This window comes from Rhinolophus sinicus, linkage group LG14 (genome assembly GCF_036562045.2).
Source record: "Rhinolophus sinicus isolate RSC01 linkage group LG14, ASM3656204v1, whole genome shotgun sequence".
NCBI classification, from domain to species: domain Eukaryota; kingdom Metazoa; phylum Chordata; class Mammalia; order Chiroptera; family Rhinolophidae; genus Rhinolophus; species Rhinolophus sinicus.
The window spans coordinates 37,822,994-37,849,338 of NC_133763.1; the positions used below are offsets into that span (position 1 = coordinate 37,822,994).

The window sequence follows — 26,345 nt, forward strand, 5'->3', positions numbered from 1 at the left end:
AGATAAATAATTACATCTAAAACAAATATGTTTGGGTTTAAACATAGGTTAAATAGATAATGATAAGCTCCTAGGATGTTTCCTTTTGTATGTTTCACTGTTCTCCCACAATTTGAGTAGTTACTAGCACTTACCAGGCCCTAAGTAAATGTGTCAATTGTATGTGTGAACTTTTCCTTTCCAGAACTGGAACCATTGGGTTTGCCATCTTGAGCAAACTGATTTACCTCTCTATGGATCACTTTTCTTGCCAGAAATAGTGTGTCATCATGATTTTGTGATTTTAATGTGGTTCTACATCTACAGTTCTTTAAGACAATGTCTGTCTTAAAGTATGAATGCAACAGATGTTAAAGAACTATGCATAAACAACATGTTTCAAAAACAGATATACAATCTCAAATGATTGTAGAAGTGAAATTTTATAGAAGAGAAAATTAAGATCCAGAACGTTATGTGGCATATCTAAAGTCATATTATTAAAAGAAGGGTAGAGCTTTCCCCACAGCTTTAATCCTAAATTACACGGCTTGTCACAAGTTTAAACAGGGTGATCAAAGGTATAAAGAAAAAAATAATTAAAAAAATAAAGTCCCTATCAGCTGTTTCAGCTTTTCACCTAATGGTCTTAGTAGTTACTAATGATCATTGACTATATCTATGAAAAAAAAAGAAACCAATGAAGGAATAAACTTGAAAGATATAAATTAATGGTATAAAATAGAGGAATTCAAATACTGTTCTTGACAAGTCACCAGTAACCTAAGTGAGAGCAACTGGAACAGTAATTGGGACATTAGCCACATGAGTGATATATGGAAATATTATTACATATAAATTAATGAAGTATAAATTATTAAGTTATTTATTAAGTATAAATTTCCAACATTTAAAAATACAGTGGTAATAATTAAGCTATAGCAACATTAAATAAGAAGAAATCCTGTCATATCAACCTTATTTACATACAGTCCTCGATAAACTATCTGTATACTCATCTCTCTGTAGGAATGATGAATAGTTTACACATCCAAAGTGTGTAACTGGAAAGAACTCACAGAAAGAAGGGCTAAAAACTATGGAAATATCATTATCTGAATTTGTGATTTATGTACCAATGGACACATGACAAATTAAAAGTTTTCCAAAGGCAATAGTATGGGTTGAATGACATGAATTATAACAATCAGATCATAAAGTATCCTGTTATTTAGTACTAAACATAAACCACTACAGGTCAGTTGTTTTCAACTGAAAGGTGGACATTTACCTGCTTTTGAAAGGGAGGAATTTACATTTATCTATTCAGTTACCTTTCTTTAACTTTATGTTAGCTTTATCTCCTTCTGTAGCTCCTTTCCCTAAATCTTAACAATAGTAATGAAACCAGAAGCAGTAGCATCATTTCATGTTTTTAGACTGCAGAAAAAAGTGGTTGTTTCTCTGACTCGTCACACAAAGGAGGACATCCAGATAAAATTTTTCTCAGTTATTTTCATTGAGTGCTTCATATTCTGAGGAGCATTTGTAAAGTAAATGAGATGGTAAATAGAGACATCATCTCATCAGCATTCAGTTAAAAGGCAGCCCATTAGGGAGAAGAATAGCAACATAAATACAAAAAGTTCTTATGTATTTATACAGCTATATAGTAAGTGAAGGCAAAAAAATAAATAAATAAATAAAAAATAATCTGCCTCTTTCTTTTTAAGGTCAAATTGACCTTCATGCAAAATTAGTACAAGATAATTCCCACTCTCCAGGTACCAAGTATTTTAGATCAGATAACCTAAAAATTCAGAAAAAATATCAATCATTACCAGAATTTAAAGCACAAATTCTGAATGACTAACTCAAAGTCTTACAATATCTTAATCAATACAATATCTTTGGTCATTGATCGCCACCATCTCTACACTTTGGTCATCCTGGTTGGATGTCATAATAGCCAGTGAGATCTACCTGGGTTCCAGTAGAGAAAATGTGCTTTATCTTAAAAAGCATAGCATATGACTCAATTAGTCAGTAGATGTAATCCTTCTAAAAACTTGTCACCCCTTGTTTGAGGAATAAGTAAAAGGGAGTGAAAAGAAGATTCTCTGGAATGGGATATAGAAAAAAAAAAGAGGGACTTAATAGGAATTATGATAGAACGGGTTTATCCTCTGAAGGAAGAGAGGACAAGATGTGCTGTTAATTTCAACAACACATAAAGAGGAAAAGAGAATCATCAGAATTATCAGGGGACAGTCATGAAATAGGAGTCACAGAAAAGGGATAGAGACAGATGCATTATACAATTACTATAGATATTTTATCTTTTAGCTGCTGTGTCTGGCCCGCTCTGCTCTACTATCTCCATATTAACTCCCACTCCTCCCAGGTAAAAAAAGAAATGTGGCTGTAAGAATGGAAGGCTTTCTTAAGCACACTATTATATTTCTTTTAAATGCCTCAGTTTTAGAGAAATAACTGTTGGCAATGAGAGGATTTCCTATCAGAAAGAAAAATATACAGAGGAGAGGTTATTTATTGAACATTTTCCTTGATTTTGCTGTATGAAAACATAGATGGTAAGAGCAATCTGAGAATTTGCTTGCATAATATATTTGTCTACATTGTGTGTTTACATAACTATAAAACTTGTACTCAGTTTCTGTTGAACATGAGAAAACTGCTGCACTGCCTTTGTCTCTCTTTGCTCAGTCCCTCGTTGCTTCCATTTTGTGTGTGTGTATCAAGGTGAGCACTTAGTGGGTGAACCCCCTGAGATCAGAAAACATGCCTGTGCTTTGACTGGTATCCATTACCAGCTCTTGGACACAACATCACACGTACAGTAAACACTTGGTTTCTGCCAGATTTTAAAAGGCCAAAGTCCCAGCACCCTGTTGGGATAATGTTGTTTGTCTTAAGTGGGATCATTTAGCAAATGGTTCTCAATATACATTCACTCCTAGTAGCAAAAGCTTTAGAGAACCATGACATAGTAATTCTTTGCTAAGATGATTAAAAAGGTGATGAGCACTTCAAGACTATATTTAGCACTCAGAAAAATTGCATTTCAGAAGATAAAACTGGTTTTATTTATAGCTCCAACTCCAACATAATTCCTTTAGGCAAAAATCATTTTTCTCACCTGTCTTCTTTGTTCTATCTTTTAATATATCACTTATTATTTGTTATTTCATCTATTTCATAACTGTCTTCATCAGTAAACCATAAGCTCTTTGCAGGAAATGTCCATTTAATGAATTTATATAACTCCAGTTTATTAGATTGTGTCCATTCAGATATTTATCTAATTATAGTTTTTCCATATGAAAGACTTATAGCAGCTTACAGATATAAAATATAAAAAATAAAATATATAAAAAATACAGATATAAAATATAAAAAAATAATTAAGAAAAATAGATATGCAATAAATTTTTTATTGGCAAAAAATAGAACCAATAATATTTGTAATCTAAAAATGCATACTGTAGACCAAGGTTTTTCTCAACTGCAGGTCATGATCCATTTATGGGTCTTGTATAGCATTTTGAAATATTAAATAGAAAAAATATATAATGGATAATATTAAAGTACATCACATGAACTGTTTTTTTATAGTGAGTTGTATTTAAAAAGTTTCAGTCATAAAGCAAAGGGTTATCTTCTCTATAATGTCTCAGTTTTGGCTCTATGATTTCTGTAAGCCAAAGAAAAAAGAGAAGTCTAATTTTCATGATTTATGAAGCTATAAACCAGGTAACTGATCAAGAAGTTACAAACATTTCTGAAGCTATGGTTAGGAAGTGATTTCTTCTGAGGATGTTCAGAACGAGGGCCCTGCATGAAGTGTTCCTCCTTGTCCTCAAACAGATCCTTTGGTTGATGCAATTCTATGTATCCTAGTTCCTCTAAACGTAAGCCAATAGCATCACAGTTAGATCTAGCAGAGGTCAGTAAACCCACTTCTATAGGTGTCATAGCAATGTGATACAAATAGCCTGTCTATGTTTCTGACCGAACAGGTTATAAATAAAGAAAACGGATGCCAAAGGATTCAACTTGCTTATTTGTTTAAGGAGTTTAAACTCTGCTTCATTCAAATCAAGCAACTGTTACAAAGAGCTCGTATAGGGATATTAAAGCCCAGTGAACCATAATATTAGCTCTTCTACCTCTCTTCCTTTTGAAAAAATTGTTCACAGGGGTAAAGAAGGATCAAGAGGACTTGGAAAAATGAAATCTAAAGAGAGAAGGGGGTAGGGGAGAATTTAATTAAGCAGATGTTTACAGCGTGAGAGATGTGATTACTGAAAATGAGTCTATGTAATGTGTGTTATGGATTTTTGTCTTCAAAGGACTGTAAACTTGGGCAAGTTATTTACCTTCTCTAAGCCTCAGATCTCTTGTCTTTAAAAATGGAATGATAATACCTACCTGGTCAGGTTGCAAAAATCAAATAAGATAATGATTATAAAGTTCTTAGTATTAAGAATTAAAAGGATAAACACTTTTAATATTATTTCATTTTCTATTTCCTATACCCTTCATATTCTTTATTCACATTCATCCCCCGAGAATTCATTACTTTAATTTTTTCCTTCATATGAATAACTGCAAAATCTCCATCATTCTCTACTCCTGTGAATCTTAGTCCTGACTTACCATTACTTCGTCAAAATCCTAAAGGTAACATTAATATGAGATTGATAAAAACTCAGATTGATCTATTATAGAATCAAGGAGTTCTACAGGATATTCTTATGCCTTTATCAGTTATGGCTTACAATTTCATTCTCTCTCACCAACTGCCAAGTTATTTACTTCTGATATTTTGATGTCACATTTTTTATCAACATTGCAAAATAGAACCTGTTATCTTTCTTGCCAAAGCAGTCACTGCTCCTGATTCTTTGTTTTCAATATCAATTTTAAGATAACCCATAGCAAGTCTTGAACCTCAAAAAATGAGAATTAGCATGAATAAATATTCTGCATAAGTTATCTTTCATATCCAGAAACTAAACAGTTTTTTGTTGAATAAGTGTAATTCCAAGTAAATGAACTCACAGTGAGCATCTGTAAAGCATTTCTAATAGCAAAGTATAAAGGCATTTTAAAAATCTTTTGTGACTGCTAAGAGGTTTTGGATTTTCCTATGAGAGTGTTTTGGCTTTGTTGTGGTTCCTGACCAGGTAAATTTGCTCCAGGCCTGGAAGGCATCACTAAACTGTCATTCCACAAGGACACAGATCCAATCTCAGTAATGAATCCTACTGTCCTGCCTTCCTAGGATTTGGTACATCTGCACTGGTCTTAGACTTCCCACTGCCCTAGTCATCGGTTCACTCTTACGTTACGACTTTGATCACTGAACTTTTATGCTCATCAAGTCTCTGTCATCTGTGTTACGTATTACACACTAATGATGATTTTTTCTTAAAGTTTTATTTAAGTGTCTCACTCCAAAAAAACTGTTTATTTTACTCCACTTACTCCAAAACTTCAAATGTTCAAATACTGCAATTTACCATTTTAGAGCTTCAATAATCATATGCCATATTAAATAAGGGCTTTAGCTTTACATTATGTAAATACATAGCAGAGTGTGTGAATCCTAGCAAGAATTCATCAAATTTTAGTCTTTCTCCCAAGGTACTCCACTTTGGTAAGACTGAATAACCCCTAAATACCTTATCTCTTTCCTAATATAATTTTCTTGATCTTAAATGATTCTGTAATCCTCTGCTCTCTGTGAAGCCAAGTTCAAGGGCCCCTGCCTGTATGACCCTTCTGCGGATTTCTCTTCTCTTTCCCCTGTCCTTGCATAATTAACATGTATTGTTTGTATGTCATTAGTCATTTAATCATTGACTGTCTTATAGTGCTGTTTAGTCTTCAGTGTGTTCCTTTTCAAAATTGTTTACATTATGTTAAATCTCTTAAAGGGGTATCTTCTGTGGAGCTTAACTATAAACAGGGAAGTCATTAATAAACCATTGTTGGAGCCAAATACATAGATAAAATATTAGATTTTTATATGATGTTTAATATGTGGCTCTATGTGCATGTAACTGAAAAATTGTTGATTAATATCTTGCTAAATTATATCTCATGGGTATATTATACAGCCTACAAAAACATTCATTTCAACTGTTTCAAAGACCTGGAATACCATTATTCATTTGGGACCTAAAAATAACTTGAAACATTTAATCCTTGTAGTTTTGATTCAGGTTTCACAGATACAATAACCACTGATCAAAAAAAAAAAGTATATATATTCCAGAAATAAAACCACTTTAGAACCTGAGGTCTGGTTAAATGGATTGTGTTATACTAAAACTTTTTAAGATTCTATGCTCAAATAAGAACTTTTGTCTTATTCAACTGTTGTTTCTGCTAGTACTACCACCACTTCTTTATGAAGATATTTTAAAATGTTTTACATAATTTTATACGTTTTTCAAATACGGAATGTCACATATAGTGACTGAAATATTTTTATTTAAAAAATAATTTTACCAGATACCCATATTCACCTTTACCACTGTAATATGACATTTGTATAATCTACAGATTAAATAAAAAGTTAATCAATCAAGATTATATTACTGTGTTCTCAGTATTAGTTATGCTGTATAAACTTTACTCCAATATCAAGCTTTGTGATAATTCAAATAGACAGATATGGAATGAGTACTGTGTGTCAGGCACTGTATAGGGTACTCAGTCTGGTGAGAAAGACAGCCAATTATATTCCAATGTAATTTCTACAATACAAATCATAACTAAGAACACTGAGGGTGAAGAAACTTCACTAATAAATGAAATGGAGGCAAACTGTCCAACGATGACTTTATAGAGATTTAACATTTAAACTTGATTTCTATGTGTGAATAGAATTTCTGTCAGATAGAGAAAGGAAACATGAAGTTTTCTAGAAGAAGGAGAAAAGTATAAAGTACTCTCCCTGCAAGGTATAAAAGATCATGGTAGTCTGAGAAGGAAAAAGTTCAGTGCATTAAATTGGGTAGAATTAGAGGGTAGGCACTAATGAAAATAAAATAGACAATGGTGATTGGAATCAAATTCTGAAGATAACTTGGTGGTCATAAGGAGTTTGGTTTTTGAAAGTAGCGTGGGACGGTGAGAGACGTATAAGCAGAGCAATGGCAGAGTTAAAGATGTATATTAAACTGAAATTTTAGAATCAGTGGGCATAATTGACTGAAGGGGGTAAGGAAATGGAGTCAAGGAGATACGTTAAGACACTATTAAGCAAGGAGAGAAAGGAAGAGTCTGAAGAAAGGTGGTGATTATGGAAATAAAAAAAAGGGGACAAATTAAAGAGACATTTTGAAGGTAGAACTAATTTGAACTTCAACAAATGTGTAAGGAAGTTGAGAGACAATTTAAAGCAACTTTCCGCTTTTTAGATTGGTGAAATAAAACAAAGAATGAGAAGAGGCCACTGAAATTGGTAGTTTGGTTGTTATTGGTAACATTTCAGAGTATAGATAAGAACTAAGGTGAACTTATGGAAAAAATGAAGGCTGTATTTAATTGCATTCCTAGGAATTGATATGAATCTCACAAAAACAAAAGTGAGGTAAGAATCTGATATTTACTCCTTTGCCAATTTTTTTTCATAAGGTTACATTAAACAAATAAAGCAATTTGGATAATATATAAATGAATTGAAATAAGTCAGAAAAAGATGGACAAATACCATGTGATTTCACTGATATTTGGAATCTAAAAAAAATAAAATAAAGGTGCAAACAAAACGGAAACAAACTCATAGACACAGAGAATAAACTGATGGTTGCCAGATGAGGGGATTGGGGGGGGGGGTTGTGTGAAAAAGATGAAGGGATTAAGAAGAACAAATTGACAATTACAAAATACACATAGGGATGTAAAGTACAGCCTAGAGAACATAGTCAATAACATTGTAATCACTCTATATGGTGTCAGGTGGGTGCAAGACTTACTAGGAGGATCACTTTGTAAGTTATGTAAATGTCTAACCACTACGCTGTACACCTGAAACATAATATTGAATGACAATTGTAATTATAAAATTATTATATATATATATATATATATATATATATATATATATATATATGAATATATACCTTTCATACTTATGTGTTTTGTTTTGTTTTTCTTTTAAAACAGTGATAAAATTCAAGTCTCATCAAGTACTTAGAATCAGAAAAGTTAAGACTTATTTTGGGGAGTATTGTAAGAGGCAAGGTAGCTCCTTTTACATCCCGAGAGCAGTGGTGGAGTAAATATTTTTAATCAACTAAAGTTCTGTTTCTGCACTCATTTGTGCATGCAATTAGTAGAAACCAGGTATTGACTAACTTGATTGACATGTGTTTATTTTCTTCTCCACACACTGTAGAATCACAACATGAGAATAATGAAAGAAGAGCTATAATTTGCAACCATAAATAGCATTGCTATTTATTATAATCATACTTACAACTGGCCCTGGTGGGCCCTGGGGACCTTCTCCTCCTTTCAGTCCAGCTGCACCCTGGGTAAAGTAAAAACAAGCAAAGAAAATAAATCAATGTGAACTAAATATAAATAGAAGGAGATGTATGATTGATAAGATGAGGATGTTAGAAAGTACTTCTAGACACAAATACATATTGCTATATAGATTATGATAATTAATGCAGATGCTTACATATTTCCCCTTAATAACTAAAGACTTTTTATTTAGTTAACTAATAATCAATTTCATTCACATGCTTTATCTATATGCTGATTATACCTGAGCTCCAGGAAGACCTCTTTCACCTGGGAAACCACGTAGTCCTGCTGGTCCATCTTTCCCTGAGATACCTTGAGGACCTGGGTCGCCCTAAGGAATATAATATACACTCATCATACGGAGTAATCACAGTGCATGTTTCCACAAACAAAATTATGTCACCTCTAATCTACTGTAAGTAAAACCTGAATATCATTTAATGATGGGGATATTATGTGGATGCCACATACGTTAAAATAAACCACTACCTGTATCTAAGAGTACATGTAAATGGACGGTTTTATGGCCAGTCGTGCCTTGAAGTACAATAAACTGAATATTTTACTGACCTATCTTTCTGACATTCTTTCAAATACTATGCCAACATTTAGAGAATCTATGGACAAGTGATAAGAAGCTACAGGGAAAAGTAAAGAGATGTTTTCAGCCAAGAACATTCCTTGAGCATGTTGTACCTTTGCACCTTCTTTCCCTGCAGCACCAGGAAGACCTTGTTCACCAGGGGGCCCCGGGGGACCAGGATGTCCACGTTCACCTATTGGACCAGTCTCACCAGTGGGCCCCTAAATTGGAAAAGCGAAACCTCATTAAATTGCTTCTTAAAAATGTTTAGCAAAGATAACAGAAACCCAAAATAAATTTTACTTCCTTTCACAAAAGTTTATCATTCTCAGTTATTTTCATGATGTCCTACATAAAGCTCTGAAAGTAGAATATCTGGTAGGAGTATGAAAAAAATTAATTTTAGTTAGAATCTGAGTGTACAAGTGAAATATATAGAAATTCAAAAGGCTGTTTTCTTTGTTTAATACCAGAATTGCTTCAGAGTGAGGTCTGTCCAAGAATTGTTAAAAACTGTTTTTAACTATAGTTTTGTCCCCTTCCTGTTTTTTTATGTAAGGTATCAAATGAATTTAGGAGCAAAAGAGGCATTGGTACCACTCAATGAATCACAGCTTGATAATAAATGGGGTTCCCTGAAACCCAAACAACCAAAGTGGTTCTCCTTGGGATTTCCCTGATAGGATACCTCCCTATTGTTAATCTATACTCCTCTGACAAAGTGTAGAGAATGTGGCAGGGGATCCCGAAGGCCATGAGTTTGGGTGGGCAGTTCCTTCCGGCCGAACTGTAACAAATAACCCATTGCTTTAAATAGCTGAAAATGCCAAAGTAAAAAATGTCAGGTCATTTATGTGTCCCCTGAGTGGTGCTGTTTTGTGGTGCTAGAGTTTAATGAGTTTTCAAGTGTAAATAGAGAATGGAGACCAGTTGTTCTCTATCTCCATTTTAGAATAAAGCCAAATGAGAGATTTAAATTAAAGACATACATTTCAGATCTAAAGTTGTTAATCAGTGGAATGTATTATTGAAGTTGCTTATGGAGTATCATTCCCTGTTATTTTTCTAAAAATGCAACAGAGACCGAAAATATTTTTTGGTCTTGGATAAAGAACCATCTGCCCCAAATTTGAGTATATATTTCAAGGTTTGAATTCCTTTAATTATGTATTGTTGAAAGTCTTCAGGTTATCATTAATGTGAAAATATTTCCCCCAAAATGAAATTTTCCTTGAATGTTTAATTGGAATTTCAATAGTAAGAAATGTAAAATTGATCCTAATTTCATGGCTATGACCACAGAGACAAAAATAAGCAGTGATTCACATGACTGTACATAAAAAGTCAATGTCAAGCATTACAATCAATTTGTCCCTATTAAATCACTCCCTTTGTCCTAATATGAAAATATGATTAAATTTGAAATAGGCAATTTGATTTTCTTTCTTAAAAGGACCAATAAAAAATAATCCAGTGAAGATGCATACTCAGTAAAACACCTGCTACTTTTATATCTTAAAGAAGGGAGACAAAAAAGAACACAGGTCTCAGAAACCAGCTGTCTGCATTACATAGAGATGAATTTTCAAAAAGTGTGAGGTCCTGAAATATTCAGTTAAGCCTCATGATGTTACATTATAGTTTAATTCCATTTTTGTTCATGGGTATGTAATGTAATAGAAATCATTCTTTCAGTCAATTATTTTTTTCCACAGAAAATTGTCAAGTTATTTGAATTTTTTTTAAAAAGTATTTTTGGAAGAAGTTAATTATTAAGGGAGCATTTCTTTTTTAATTAAAACTGATAAGCAGTTAAAAAGAGGCTTTCAGCTCACAGAAAAAAATATACAAAAAAAAGTAACATGCGTACTGTGTTTTCTTTAATAAAGAAGCATTTCCCTTGGTTTAGGATTAATCTCTGAAATAAAATGATCAAGCAATCTAAGAATTTCTCATTTTGCTTCTAATCACACATATTGTTAGAAAGAAGATGCAGCTTTTTGTTTCTTTGGGGGGATGTGTGTTTGGATATGCCTCTGTGTGTGTGTGTGTGTGTGTGTGTGTGTGTGTGTGTGTGTGTGTTGTGTATTACAAAGTATTAAGAACTAATTATAGACTGAGAAAAGACTATTACTTAAAAATTAAATAAACAGGTATTCAACTGCTTTTGCTCTTTTGCTATAATTTGTTATTACCAGGGATAAAATTCCATCTGAGTAAACTAAATGTGAACTGTCCATTCAATACTTTTTGCAAGAATAAAAATACTACTTTCTATTCCCATGAATTATTCTCTAGATATTTAATACTATAACTCAGGATACTCCATTAACTTTTGAGATTCTTTCTGTCTCTTATCTTGCAAAAGCTATTTGTCTTTCCTATTAATTAGATGTATTCAAAAACTACAAATTAATACTTTATTGCTGATGGAAATCATTTTTATGAAGATAAAAATCTTAAGAAATATGTAATATGTAACAATTATTAAAATTTTAGAATAAAATTATGTTCAAAGGTTTATATTACGTTACTAATATATTGTACTTGTAAACCTAATTTATACTAAAAAAACTAAAGTAATTTTGTATAATAATTTGAAATTCTGGGAAAAGATGATAGCCAACCTATTTAACAAAGGATTTTGGTTTTTTAGCAGATACCATGGTCAGGCTTTTGCGTTAACGTCTCTGTGAATTTTCTGACTTATTTTTAATTATTTATTTTATTCCTCTCAGTTCAATTGAAAACTTAAGTAATAGTTTGCTGAAGTTTATTTGATATAGACAAGTTGCATATGCAAATATGCTATCCAAAATTTTTAATTACATCATTTTCAATAATAATAAAATGGGCAAATTTCAACAACGTAAGAGAGTGAAAATATAAACAGAAAAATAAATCTTTTTGGGGAAATAAAGTAACAGAACGTACCTGTGGTCCAACAACACCCCCTGGCCCAGGAGGGCCGGTCTTGCCTTGAAAGCCCTAAGGAAAGAGCATAATCCATCAAAGCTATACAGGACACAAAACATAAAGGAAAATTCTCTGAAATAATTGAATAACTCACATTAAAAGAAAGTCCTCTTTTGGCTAAAATACTTATTTTTAAATGCTTGTGAGTTATTATTTTCCAGTTCTCTTTAAAATTCAAAATTTACCATCTTCATTATTTCACATTATAGTCCAATGATTACTTTCAATAAGCTTCAAACATAAAATAATGGGATAAAGCTGGAGCACAAAAATATTCTTAGCCCTGTTCCACAGGGTCAAATAACACAGAAAGCTTTAACCTAGTACTGCTTATGGATGAAATAAATGGTGATTTAGACATTCTTTGAAACAGTCCACAGATTCTGTACACAGAGCTATATCTACAGTTTATGATATTAATGCACTTCTCCTTTCTGCCTTCCAACAATCTCATAAAATAAACACAAAGTAAAAATAAATTTATAAAAAAAATACTTTGCATGATTAGTATTCATTTCAGCATTTTATCAGTGTTCATTCTTTAAACCCAAAAGAATATATTTACAAATGTACTTTGCATATACCACAGTCATTAAAATAAAATTCGGTAGATGTCAGCAGCATGTACTACTTAAACAAAGCCTTTGGTCATATATTCTGGTATCTATATTTCTCTAGACTTGTTGGTTATTCATTCTGCATGACTGTGTTATGATTGGCAAATTTCTTTCTCAGGTAAGTTAACTTACATTTAACAGTTAGATTCAGAATACTGAGAAGAAAAACTTTCCAAAAAAATGAATTAAAGCATATAGTATTTGCAAAAGTTTTATTCACTACAACATCAGACTGGAAAAAACAAGGTTAGAAAGCAAAGGGCAGAAACTAGTAGCCCCATATTTGTACCCCAACCTTCCAGACCCAATGAAAATGTAACTCTTATTCTGATCATCTCTAAGTCTATGTTACGTGCTGTTGAGTCGGCTCCAACTTCTGGTGACCCTATGAATGAGTGAGGTACACAGTCTCATCCTCAACAGCCCTGCTCAGCTCCTGCAGATTCATGTTTGGCTTTTTTATGGAGTCAATCCATCTCATATTTGGTCTTCCTCTTTTTCTGTGCCTTCTATTTTTGTCAGCATCATGTTGCTTTGCAAAGAGCCCCACCATCTCATAAAGTGCCCTAAGTAGGATAGCTTCAGTTTTGTCACTTTTACTTCCAGAGATGTTTTAGGCTTAATATGCTCTAGGACCCACTTGTTTGTCTTTCTACTGATCTGGGTATTGGTAGAGTTCTCCTCCAGCACTATATTTCAAACAAATCATTTTTTCCCCTTCAGCCTTCTTCACTGTTCAACTTTCTCATCTGTACGTAGTACTAGGGAATACAATACTGTAGATGATGTAAGCCTTAGTCTTCAATGACATATCTTTGCTCTTGAGGATCTTTTCTAATTTTTCTATTGCTGCCCTCTGAGTCTCAGCCTTCTCTTAATTTCTTGGCTGCCATCTCCACTTGAATTAATGACTGAGCCAAGGTAAGCAAAATCTTTAACAATTTCAATGTCTTCACTGTCTAAGTTAGAATCAATATGGGATTTGGCACTGTGTTTCTGAGACAAGTTTGTGTTGTTTCAGTATAATACAAACTATTTTTAATTATTCCTTGTGGTGTTAAGAAGCTTTGAATTTTAAGATGTCAGAACAAACCTTTAATTAGAGGTTTCTGAATGAGGACAAATTTCAAATATAATAAAAGAGTACCTTTAAAAAAAATAATAAGGTAACACATATATAGCAAAACACAGCTGCTCTAGATTCTGACTCTTGTACAAGGCAATCTTTTGAATCCCAGTCAGCACAGAACAAGGTGAGAAAGAAAGTTCTTGGTTTTAGGGTTATTCTCTATTGCTGTTAAAAGTGGATTTGAAATCAGGAATACAATTTTCCAGATATGATTCTAACCTTTGTCTATGAGAAGCCACTAGATGAGAACAGCCATCCTAGTCGTTAGTTAATATGCTATTTTTCCTTTTTACTTAAATTTAAATGTTATGTAAACTATGGATACTTTGGATAGAAGCAGAAACTGTTACTTAATTGAAGACAAAAGGGATTTTATAATGGAAATTCTCTAAGTATCCCTTCCTTAAAAGCCATTTTGGAAATATTCTAGAGTTATTGCCATGAAGCTACCATGGCTTAGTTAAAAACGATTGACTGCAAGATTTAAATGAGAATGCATTTGAAAATTTGAGTGTGGATTCTCCTTTAGAGAATTCATTTTATGCTCCTCAAGCAACTGTCATTCCCAGGAGAAAACCCAAGCAGTTTTACTCTTTAGTCTCACTAAATCATTCTTGATTCTATTGTTGAAATCCAAGACTTGAAAGTTTACAATCTGACTAAAAGTAAGAAGTTGTCACATTAAGAACTGTCGCTTGGTGAGCAAAACAGGAATTGGGTTGCTGCTGATAGATTGTTTCTCCTACACAGAAAATCATCATGTTTTCAGATTTGTTATTGTGTACTGCAGTGCAACTCCCAATATGTCTTCATGCTGGCAGAATGCCCTAAAATGATTTGGAGTAACATATTCAAAGGTAGTCTGTGTTGCAGTCTCCTTCAGAAATCTGGATAAAATTAATCAACAGTGAGAACCAAAAATTGATTCCAAGGAAACATGCTAATCCATGAAAACTTCTGATTAGATTATATCCCACTGGAATAGCCAGACACATGGTTTTGTAACAGTCACAGAATAAACAAACCCACCAGAATCCTTAAACTATAGTTGAGCTGCTAGCTTTGTTTCCCCTCTGCCCAAGTATTGTTATATGCATAAGTTTTTCCAGACAGTTTATTTAATGTTATATTCCTCATAATTTAAAAAATAAAATTCAGTTACATGTTTCCATTTACATTTTCCTACTGAGACAAGAGGATGCATTTGACATACTTCCAGAACAATTATAGCCTTATGTTTCCAACATCAGAAAATATTTCACCCCTGAGGAACTGAATTGTCTGGCTTCAGTGTGAGGGCTAGAAGGACAGCTTTCTCCAAGACAGAAGATCTGGCCAACGCTATTGTTTCTTTGTTGAGCTCTCCCTGCTCACTGAATATAGACACAGGTGGCTGCCATATCTGAGTCTACATCAGCCTAGGTAACTTAGTTTGTCTGCCCTACCCTGGTGATTTGTGAGACCTTGACCAACTTTTGGACATACCCAAGCCACTTTTAGTTGGTTTTCCATACAAATTCCCTGTCTTGGCTCATGATGCAGAATTTCCTAAAATCTCTCAAAATTTCACAAAACCCAAACAAGCAGCATGTAGCTTTGGCATGTTCCATACCACTGGTTGAGCAGCCCTAAGCCCAGCACAGGTGTTGCCAGCCTCGGTTCCTGGCTTGGCCTTTCAAGGTACCTCCAAGCCCAGTGCAAGTGGTGACTATCTGTGGATTGCTTTGTGGCTCATACCACATGACCCAGGTCAGGGCACAAGCTGGAGCTGAACTCGGCCTATAGCAGGTACCTTCCTACGAGGTCTTGGGCCTGGCACACCAGCTTCAAACCAAGCCGGAGAATTACCCAGCCACCTTCAGGGGCAATACACCCAAAGGGCAGACTGAGCAGGCATGAGAACCCTTCTAAAGTATAAGTTCAGTCCCTATACCACAGCTCCTCCACCGTAATCACAGCCAGTCCTCACAACCAATCAGCCTGAGGGTCAATCCCTCCTATTGATGTGCAAACATCAACAGAGGTTCAACTACAATAAAAGGGCACACACAACCCACACAAGGGACATACCTTGGCACCGTGCTCTGTGGCCAGGGAGACTATGCCACTGGGCCCCACAGGACACCTACTACATAAGGCCACTCTACTAAAACTGGGACACTTAGAAGCTCTATCTAATACATATAAACAAACACAGGGAGGGAGGCAACAAAGGGAGACAAAAAAACATCTCCCAAATGAAACAACAGAACAAAGCTCCAGAAAGAGAACTCAACAAAATGGAGACAAGCAATCTACCAGATGCAGAGTTCCAAACACTGTTTATAAGGATGCTCAATGATCTCAGTGACAACTTAAGCAAAGAGATAGGAAACATAAAAAAAAAAAAACCCAATAGAAAACATAAAAAAGAAGCAGTCAGAAATAAAGACTATGCTAACCTAAATGAAGAATACATTGAAGGGAATCAGCAACAGATTAGATGAAATAAAGGATGGAATAAACAATTTAGAGGATAAGATAGCAGAAAACTCCCAAACAGAACAGAAAAAAGAAAAAAGAATCCAAGAAAATGAGGCTAGCTTAAGGGGCCTCTGGGACAAAATCAAGCATACCCCAACATTCGCATCATAGGGGTACCAGAAGGAGAAGAGAGAGCAAGGCATTGAAAACCTACTTGAAGAAATAATGACAGAAAACGTAACTAAACTGATAAAGGAAATAGATATACAAGCCCAGGAAGTACAGAGAGGCCCAAACAAGATGAACCCAAACAGGCCCATACCAAGAGATATCAGAATTAAAATGCCAAAAGTTAAAGACAAAGAGAGAATCTTATAAGCAGCAAGAGAAAAGCAGTTAGTTACCTATAAGGCAGCTCCCATAAGACAATCAGTTGATTTCTCAACAGAAACTTTGCAGGCCAGAAGGGATTGGCAGGAAATATTGAAAGTGATGAAAAGCAAGGACCTACAAGCAAGATTACTCTACCCAGCAAAGCTATCATTTAGAATCAAAGAACAGACAAAGAGCTTCCCAGATAAGAAAAAGCTAAAGGGGTTCATCACCACAAAACCAGTATTACAAGAAATGTTAGAGAGACTTCTTTAAAATTAAAGAAAAAAAAAATATATGAATAATAAAATGACAATCACTGCATATCTATTAACAACTACTTTAAAAATAAATGGATTACATGCCCCAATAAAAAGGTAGGGTGGCTGTGGATAAGAAAACAAGACCCTTACATATACGGTCTGAAAGAGACTCACTTCAGATCAAAAGACACACACAGACTGAAAGGGATGGGAAAAAGATATTTCATCAAAATGGAAATAAAAAAACAAGCTGGGGTAGCAACACTTATACTAGACAAAATATGCTTTAAAACAAAGACTATAACACAAGACAAAGAAGAACCCAATAATCCCATTTCTGGGTATTTATCCAAAGAAAACCCAAAATGCTACTTCGAGGGCACCTGTGCATCTACATGTTCATTGCAGCATTGTTTACAATGGCCAAGATGTGGAGGCAGCCTGGGTGACTGTTGATGGATGAATGAATAAAGATGAGGGGGTATGTATGTACAATGGGATATTGCTTGACCATGGAGGGGAATGGGTTCTTGACATATGTGGCAGCACAGATGGACCTGGAAGGTATTGTGCTAAACGGAGTATGTCAGAAAGAGAAAGACACATGCAATGCTTACATGTGGAATCTAAAGAACAAAATAATTAAACAAATTCATAGATACAGAGAACATTTTGATCGTTGCCAGATGGGAGGGGTTTGAGGGTAGGTGAAAAAGGGGAGGAATTATAAGTACAACTTGGCCGTTACACAGTAGTTGGGGATGTAGGGTATAACATAAGGAATATAGCCAATAATATTATAATAACTACCTATGGTGTCAGATGGGTACTAGATTTATTGGGGTTATAGGTAGTAGGGGATTGGGAGTAGGGGGGAAAGATGAAGGGTTTAAGAAGTACAAATGGGTAGTTACAAGATAGTCATGGGGATGTAAAGTAAAGCATAGAGAATATACTTAATGATATGCCAATATCTATGTGTAATGCTAGGTGGGTACTAAACTAGTTAGGGGGATCACTTCTCAAATTATATGCTATACTATGCGGTATACCTAAGATTAATATAAAATAATATTGAATGTCACCTGTATTGAAAAATTAAAAAGGGGAGAAAAGGTGAATGGGAATAAGAGGTTAAAATTTCTAGGTATAAAACAAATAAGTCATGAGTGTGTAATGTACCACATAGAAAATATAGTTAATAATATTGTGATAGTGTGGTACAGTGTCTGATGGTTGATGGACTTATGGTGATCACTTCTTTAGGTATATAAATGTTGAACAACTATGGTGTACACCTGAAACTAATATAATATTGCATGTTAGCTAAAATATATTAGCTATAATAAAAAAAAAGAAAGCATTTCACCCCTTAACTCTCCATAGAAGAAAGTATTATCTGTATGGCTTATTTTAATGTGTTTCCTTTAGAGAATAGAAGGGTGATATCATAGGCAGGAATACATCTGTAAACAAAGACTTAAGTGAAAGAGTGAAGGCTGACAACCTCGTAGATTTATCCAAAAGATAATAGTGTCTTATCCATCAGCTCATCCCTAAAATGCTATTATTGACAGTAAGAACAGTCAAATCAACTAACATCCCATATCTTCAAGTATATTCATTTAAGTGTTTAGATACAAACACAAGCTATTTATGTATTTTAACAAATATTTAAATAAAAGTTTCAATGGAATTAATGTTTCCATTATCGTTAACCTGGTAACTGAACTGTTAATAATAAAGTAGCATTCTGTGATGAGATACTAGAGATGGAAAATATCAGTCAGAGTGGTTGGCTCACTTACAGTCTCTCCACGTTGCCCAGGGTGTCCCGGAAGGCCATCCTTTCCAGGTGGTCCCTGAAATCACAAATATTAAACATCACACGTTATAAATAGTTCTTAAAGTGTTTTATGATCTAAATGTATATATTAGATCATTTTCTTATCATATTTTCATTAGATAATCATATTTTGATATTTGTTGATTTTATATATGGTAGTATGTTGATATTTCTTTTTAGATTAATTTTATCTGTAATCGAAACTAAGAAAATTGTACACTCTATTCTGAACATTTTACATTTAAATTATTTTATTAGCATCAATCTTTTTATTTGTATTTTTGCAAAAATGTTAATTCTTCAGTACTTGACAAATAAACATTTTCCCATCTTTTTGGTGATCTATTCCTAATTCAATTTCCAGTGCGAGACATGGATAACAGAGAAAGATAGTGTCCTCTAGTGGTGCTCTGAGATTCTAACTGACAAGAATGAAAAGAAATACAAACTCTTAGAAACAAATGACACGTAACATCTCAGTTGCTTCAAGTAAAGGAAACAAGGTGTTATGCTCAATCTAGGACCAATTTTTCCCAGTAGGTTTTCTTATACTGTATCCTCTTGGAAGCATAATATTTATTAAGCACTGAAGAGTAAATCTACTATGCTATCGGTTTTTATAAGGGATGCTGTCTTTTTCATGACCAAAGAAATATATGAAGCAATTAACTAACTACTTAAAGTAAATAACTCTGTGCAGTTCCTATGTTTTAGATACTTAGTAGAAATAGATTGTTTTTTTAGACTGCATTATGAATTATTCATCTTACTCAGAAATCATTAAGTATCGAGTTCAAATTTCAAAACATGTTTAATAGGTATAGGCAGAAATATTCTCACCCTTCTGGATGAATGAAGAAAAATGATCATTTTAATATCAACATTTTAATGATAACAGCTATACCTCTTATGGTATGCTAATAATTTAAATAAAGTTACTTAATTACTTAAAATATTATTTACATACATCTATTTTCAAATATAATTTTTTTATATTGAGTCAGAATACAAGATGTGTTTCAGAATAAGCTCATTTTTCACAGTAGCTTTCTTCTACTGGAGTGAGCCTGTTTCTCGGTTGGCTGCAACACTTCAGGAGAAAGTCTTCCTGCCCTTGCCTGTAACAGCTCTGCTCCCTGATCTCATCTTTATTGACACATTGGTTGCCATTTGAATTAACAGCTCTAATTAAAGACTGTCACTGTGATATTTCACAAGATCATTGCTTGCTCAGTGATTTGCTCATGGTTTCCAGGACCACCTCAGTGATTCTAGTGCCATGGTCTCCAAAGACCAAAACTGGAATGTTTTTAAATAAGGCCCCCAAACATCCTTAGATGTCATTTAACCATTCCTTCTTTGAAAAACATATATTATAAATCTATGCATTAGGCACTAGGTGTGTAGTAATAGAAGATATAGCTCTGCCCTCAGCTTAGCGATGAAACAAATAAGTAGTTAATTGCTAGTACAGTTCATGTAAGTTCAGTATTTCAAAATAGTAGTTAAAAACAAATCCTACATTTTATTACTAGATATATACATATGTCTCTATATATATGTCTATATATATAGACACACATAGTTACATATACGTATACATAAATATTCATATATGCGGGGGGGTGCCAAAAAAATGTATACAAGTGGACACTCTGGTCAACATTGCTCAAGCAGCAGTTTGCCATAAGCAGAAGTGTCTGGACACTGATGGTAACCACTTTGAGCACCTCTTGTAACTGCAGAAGTCAAACGTGACTTGTATTCATCTTTTGTTATCGGTATATATTATTACAATTTTAACAGTTTTTCCTTTTTTAAAGTGTATATACTTTTTTTTTAAAGTGTATACACTTTTTTTTCTGTAGATATGAATAAATGTGCTACCAATTGGGGGCAGTAGTAAAAGTTTTAACTAAAACATGGAGGGTAATAAATATGCGTCAGGCTTTTTCCCCCACCATACTAAAATGTCTCTCAAATGTGTTTTGTCATCAGCATAAATCACACACATATTTTCTAACAAATCAGTAAAAATAAAAGTTAAATATGTCAATATATTTGCTGGTGTAAGAAGTATAGGTTCTATTTTTATTACGAAATATCATAACCCTTTAAAACAGTGATCTTAGATCTAAACGACGTCACCCTGGGATGAATGCAGCATGGTTTTTAAAGTCTTTCCTAGATATCTTGAGGAAGCAGTATTAACAAGTTACATAAAGAATTCATACCACTATCATTTTTCTTGACTTAGGTATGTATTCTTAATATTAAGTGATTAATCCTACAAATTATAATGGTTCTACACTACTATGCAATAAGATAAAGCAGATTAATTACCAAATAATTTTATGGCATTATTTTAAAAATAACACTTATTGATCAAAATTGGCTGCCCCTTTGATGTAGTTGGTAAAGTCAGTGGCAACAAATTTATCCAAATGAGGGTGTGCATATATAGCATGGAAAGGCACTTATAAATAAACGTGAAGGATGCTTTTTCACTTCCCCTTGGCACTGAGTTTTGACTTTTCCTCTTCTATAAATAAAATATGTCTTATAACAGTCATGTTATAAATCTTCATCATCTCAAGTTAAATTTTTTTTTTTTTTTTCAAACAGGGCCTAATTGGGGAACAGTGTGCACTTCCAGGACTTTTTTCCAAGTCAAGTTGTCCTTTCAATCTTAGTTGTGGAGGGTGCCGTTCAGCTTCACATTGTTGTCCTTTCAGTCTTAGTTGTGGAGGGTGCAGCTCAGCTCCAGGTCCAGTTGCTGTTGTAATTGCAGGGGGCACAGCCCACCATCCCTAGCGGGAGTTGAACCGGCAACCTTGTGTTTGAGAGGACAGGCTCCAACCAACTGAGCCATCTGGGAGCTCAGTGGCAGCTCAGCTCAAAGTGCTGTGTTCAATCTTAGTTGCAGGGGGCAGAGCCCACCATCCCTTGCAGGACTCGAGGAATTGAACTGGCAACCTTGTGGTTGAGAGCCCACTGGCCCATGGGGGAATCGAAACGGCAGCCTTCGGAGTTAGGAGCACAGAGCTCCAACTGCCTGAGCCACAGGCCGGGCCCTCAAGTTAAAATTTTTCTTAAACAAGGTAACTATATGCTGACATTGGCATGAGATTAACAGACTCCAAACGTGAACATTCCAAGCACTCGGTCCATATTCCATATGGGTACAGTGTCTGTGTACACTGTGTATATATGTATACATGTATATATATATATATATATATATGTATATACACAGTATATATTGCCTGATTACAATGAACATGAACCAATTAATCTGCAGGAGGAAGAGATTGTCTCTATCCTACCCGAATTTCTTTCTTCTGTATCCAAAGAGTGAAAGTATTTCTTTTCTAAACATATAAAACTGCATACCAGAGAAATGATAGGTATTTTTGTTTCATGCTCTAATGTTTCACTTGTCAGAGAAACAGAGTATAAAAATCATTTTGTTTAGCAGTGAAAGCAATGTTCCTTAGCAGTGTCATGCCTCTCCAACTTGATGCAGTCTTCTCAAGTGTAGACATTTTTTATACTTCTAATACTTCTAAGAGACAACATGCATGCATGGTCAATGGCTCAAAACTTGTTGAAAGATACATAAAAGAATGGACTAAAAAAGTCTCAGGAAAAATGGGTCAAACGGCTTTCTTTGACAATAAAATTACATTACATGAGGGAAACAATTCCTATCAATATGTACAAACATAAATGGGATGAAAATGTTGAAGTTACACATATCACTAGTTTTTATGTTGCTAAACAATGATCCATGCACGCAACTTCAAAATACTCCTGAAAAGAAAGTTATGTGTACAATCATTTTGGAACTGTATTTCCACTTCTCTTTATGGAAACTTTGCATGATTTAATATTACATTTGGACAAAAACTGAGATAGTGGGTAAACAATACTATATGCAAGTAGTATTGATATTATCTTATATTTAATACTAGCTATTTATATTAATCATTGTACAATACTATAATATAGATAATAATCCACTCTTGCTATGTTTGCAGTAATAAAGCAAAATTGTTTGTGTGAAAGAAAATGTTTTAAATACAGTGTCTAAAAATTATTGCAAAAAGGGATTGCCTTAACATTTAACATTTAAGTCAGTGTTTCACAATAAATAATTTATTTTCAAAAGATTGAGCTAAAGTCACATTTGAAAGTAACAGTGAAATAGAGGGTTATTCAACTCAATAAAAAATGGAGAATATTTATTTATTTATATATTATTTTCAACATGTTGAAAAATATAATGTAGTCAGATATAACATTTATTTACAATTTTAATATCCTAATTTAAAACTTTCTGACCTTTATGCAAGACTATTTTTGAATCCACCAAGACCTACTGAATCAAAATCTACATTTTCAGCAAGATACCAATATGATTTGTATGCACATTAAATTCTAGACTAGAACAGTGGTTAACAAACTTTAGCATGCATCAGAACTACCTGGAGAGTTTGTGAAAACACAGACTGGGCCCTTCCCCTAGAGTTCTGATTAGGTGGGTGAGGTGGGGAAAAAGCTGCATTTCTAGCAAATCCCAGATACTGCTGATGCTGTGCTCCAGGGACCACACTTCTGAACCACTTCCTTAGACAGGTGTTGTGGTCTGAAAGTTTGTGTCACCCAAATTCATGTTAAAATTCTAACCCTCAAAGGTGACATTACTAGCTGGTGGGGACTTTGGAAGGTGCTTAAGTCATGAAGGTAGAACACTCATAAATGAGATTAGTGACTTATAAAGAAGAAGCTCTAGAGAACTCCCTCACCAGTCCTGCTGTGTAAGGATACAATAAAAAGTCTGCAACCTGAAAGAGGGCCCTAACCAGACCATGCTGGCACACTGATCTCAAACTTCAAGACTCCAGAACTGTGTGAAATACATGTTTGTTCTTTATAAGCTACCCTTTCTGTTTTTTCAATATAACAGCCCAAAGGGACTAAGACAGTGGATAAGTTGATTCTAATGCTCATAAATAAACTGAATAGGTTGCCAAAAATTAAAAAGAAGAACTGATCACTGAGCATGTCCTGTATTCCCATAAATAGTTAACTATAAAAATAAGGAATTTTAAATAACTTTGTGAAGATCTTTATGAAGCTATTGAAAAGAGTGTTGCTCTAAACAAATTTTATAAAAGAGACATGATTCAGGAAGGACTACCATTACATTTTCTAAGAAGAATGTACTACAGAGACAAAAATCATAAACACAAACAAATAAATCTTAATGTGATATAAATTATATCAAAATGTTTGAGGGTGTTTAGGAAGTGATATTTTTTAAAAAGACCAATTTTATGATGAAAGATAAAAAGGAAATTCTGACATACCAAATATTTAAGATTTGGTAACAATTTTTAATGCTATCATTAATACTAACTGGAGTGGTTAGTATTAATACTAAAGGAGTAGTTGAGAGAATAATATTCATGCTCTTCTAGTCATTGATACACTTTGAAAGAATATTATAACAAGATATATTTAAATTATATTCGAAATTCAATAAATTTCATGAATTTAAAACATCTATATTCTTTGACATTATTAATTGCAATTTATTTTTATAGGAATTTTTAATCAATATTTTTATCTAAAAATGATTTAAAATATTAGCTATGACTCTCAACATTTAAAAACATTGTCAAATGAAGGAAGAGAAAAACTATGACACTCACAGGAGGGCCTTTTGGTCCAGGGAATCCAACTGGACCCTGAGGTCCTTGAGGGCCCTGAAAATAAAATTCAGTGGAGAAATGTAAGAATATGCCTTAAAAAACACATCTTCATATGTTTCAGTTATTTTCCACAGGTAAAACACAATATAGCATACAGCTTCTTCACAAATGACAGAACTATGGCAATACAGCAAGATAATCTGTGCTAATCTAAGACAAAATGGGTGATTTTTCATACTATTCAGGGCTCAAAACAGCACAGCACATCAATGATCTTAACACTGCAAAGATCTAGAAATTGTATTAAAAGCAAATAAAACACAGATGTATCAAGAAGTTCCACAGTGTCTCTAGTTTTAACATTGGCTGGAAACATCCATAGGAGGAGGATATTTCAATTCCTAAGCCACCCAAAAGAACAATTATTTTTAAAAAATCACCTTTATAAATATTTTGGCTCTAGTCATACAAAACTAACAGGAAAAATAAGTGATTATCTCAAAAAGACCATAGAGTATGCCTTTCACTAATCTCTCTATTTAAAATACATATATCTATTTATGAAGCTGTCAATATTTCATTTTATGTATGTAAAATTTCCTTTATAGATAAGATAAAAAGAACTTTATTGTATAATTATTCTCATTAGCATTCAATCCAAACATACATTTAAATATCATTCTTGACTTGATGCTTAACTATATTTTTTTGTTCAACACTCATACTGACGTATCTTTAAAGTGTATAAAGCAGATCATATTGCAGTGATTGTATTGGTGGCAGCAAAAGGATTGGTGAAAGATAATCCTTTATATACTAAGAATATAATAATCATATTTCTAAAAGGAATATATATGTATATTATATATATATAATAGAAGATAATAGAAATAAAATATCAACTAATACAGTTAAGGTAGGATTTATTTATATTTAAATGAAGAATAAAGTTTACAAAAGTTGGTATTTAATACCATTTACTCTTTTCAGTTTATCAATTTAGCATTCCCAGGGGAAATTTCATTACCATTCTTAATCCAATGTTAGTTCAGAAATCAGCACAAATTATTGCTATTACTAGAATATTATATTAAAATTGAAAAGAAACTTCAAAGTTATATAAGTGTTTTAAAAAACAGATATCAAATACAATTACCCAAAACACTGGGCAAATTTTCAGAACTTAAAAGTTTTGGTACTCCCATTAATGTATGAAACTATCATTCTTTAATACCTATCATAATAGCTTAAACAATTAAACGAAAAATTCATTTTAAATAAAAAAATTAAAAATAGTACTCATTTAGGTTATATAGCAAGCTTTACTTCCTAATTTCTTAAAAATATTTTTTTTTGCTTTCTAAATTTTTTTGTTTTCTAAATTTTTGCTGCTTTTTAAATAAAATTTTATTTGTGTATATTATTTTAAATTAATTTGAAATAATTTAATTTCCTTTAATAAAGTTTTCAAAAATCACTTCTTCAGAGAAAATAAAGAAAAAGTGGGTCTTTCTTTATATGATTCCACAAAAATAACGTTGATACGTTCTCTCTGTATTAATTAAAATACTTTCAAGATGAGGTAGAAAATACATAAAAATTCACTGTAAAGATAGTGTTGGATCCCATTAGGGTTGACATATAAAATACCCAGTGTCTAGTGAAATTTGAGTTTTAGGTAAATAATGGATAATTTTAATATGTCCCAAATATTGCAAAAGACATCCTTATGCCACAAATTGTTCATTGTCTATGTAAAACTCAAATTTAATTGTCTTAGTTCTTTTGTTTATTTTTATTTTGTTTTGTTTTGTTTTTGCTAAATCTGG

At 33.3% G+C, this 26,345-nt stretch overlaps 1 protein-coding gene across 5 annotated transcripts in view; it reads right to left on the reverse strand.

The window, feature by feature from the left end:
- COL11A1 (collagen type XI alpha 1 chain) overlaps positions 1-26,345 on the reverse strand; it is a 199,688-nt gene that overhangs the window by 57,531 nt on the left and 115,812 nt on the right. For all 5 annotated transcript variants that reach the window (XM_074318647.1, XM_074318650.1, XM_074318648.1 and 2 more), the window contains 6 exons: positions 24,517-24,570; positions 18,762-18,815; positions 12,068-12,121; positions 9,247-9,354; positions 8,792-8,881; positions 8,495-8,548 (listed from right to left, as the gene is read on the reverse strand). In XM_074318647.1, the coding sequence (XP_074174748.1) occupies positions 8,495-8,548; positions 8,792-8,881; positions 9,247-9,354; positions 12,068-12,121; positions 18,762-18,815; positions 24,517-24,570 (414 nt within the window). The remainder of the gene's footprint in view (positions 1-8,494; positions 8,549-8,791; positions 8,882-9,246; positions 9,355-12,067; positions 12,122-18,761; positions 18,816-24,516; positions 24,571-26,345) is intronic.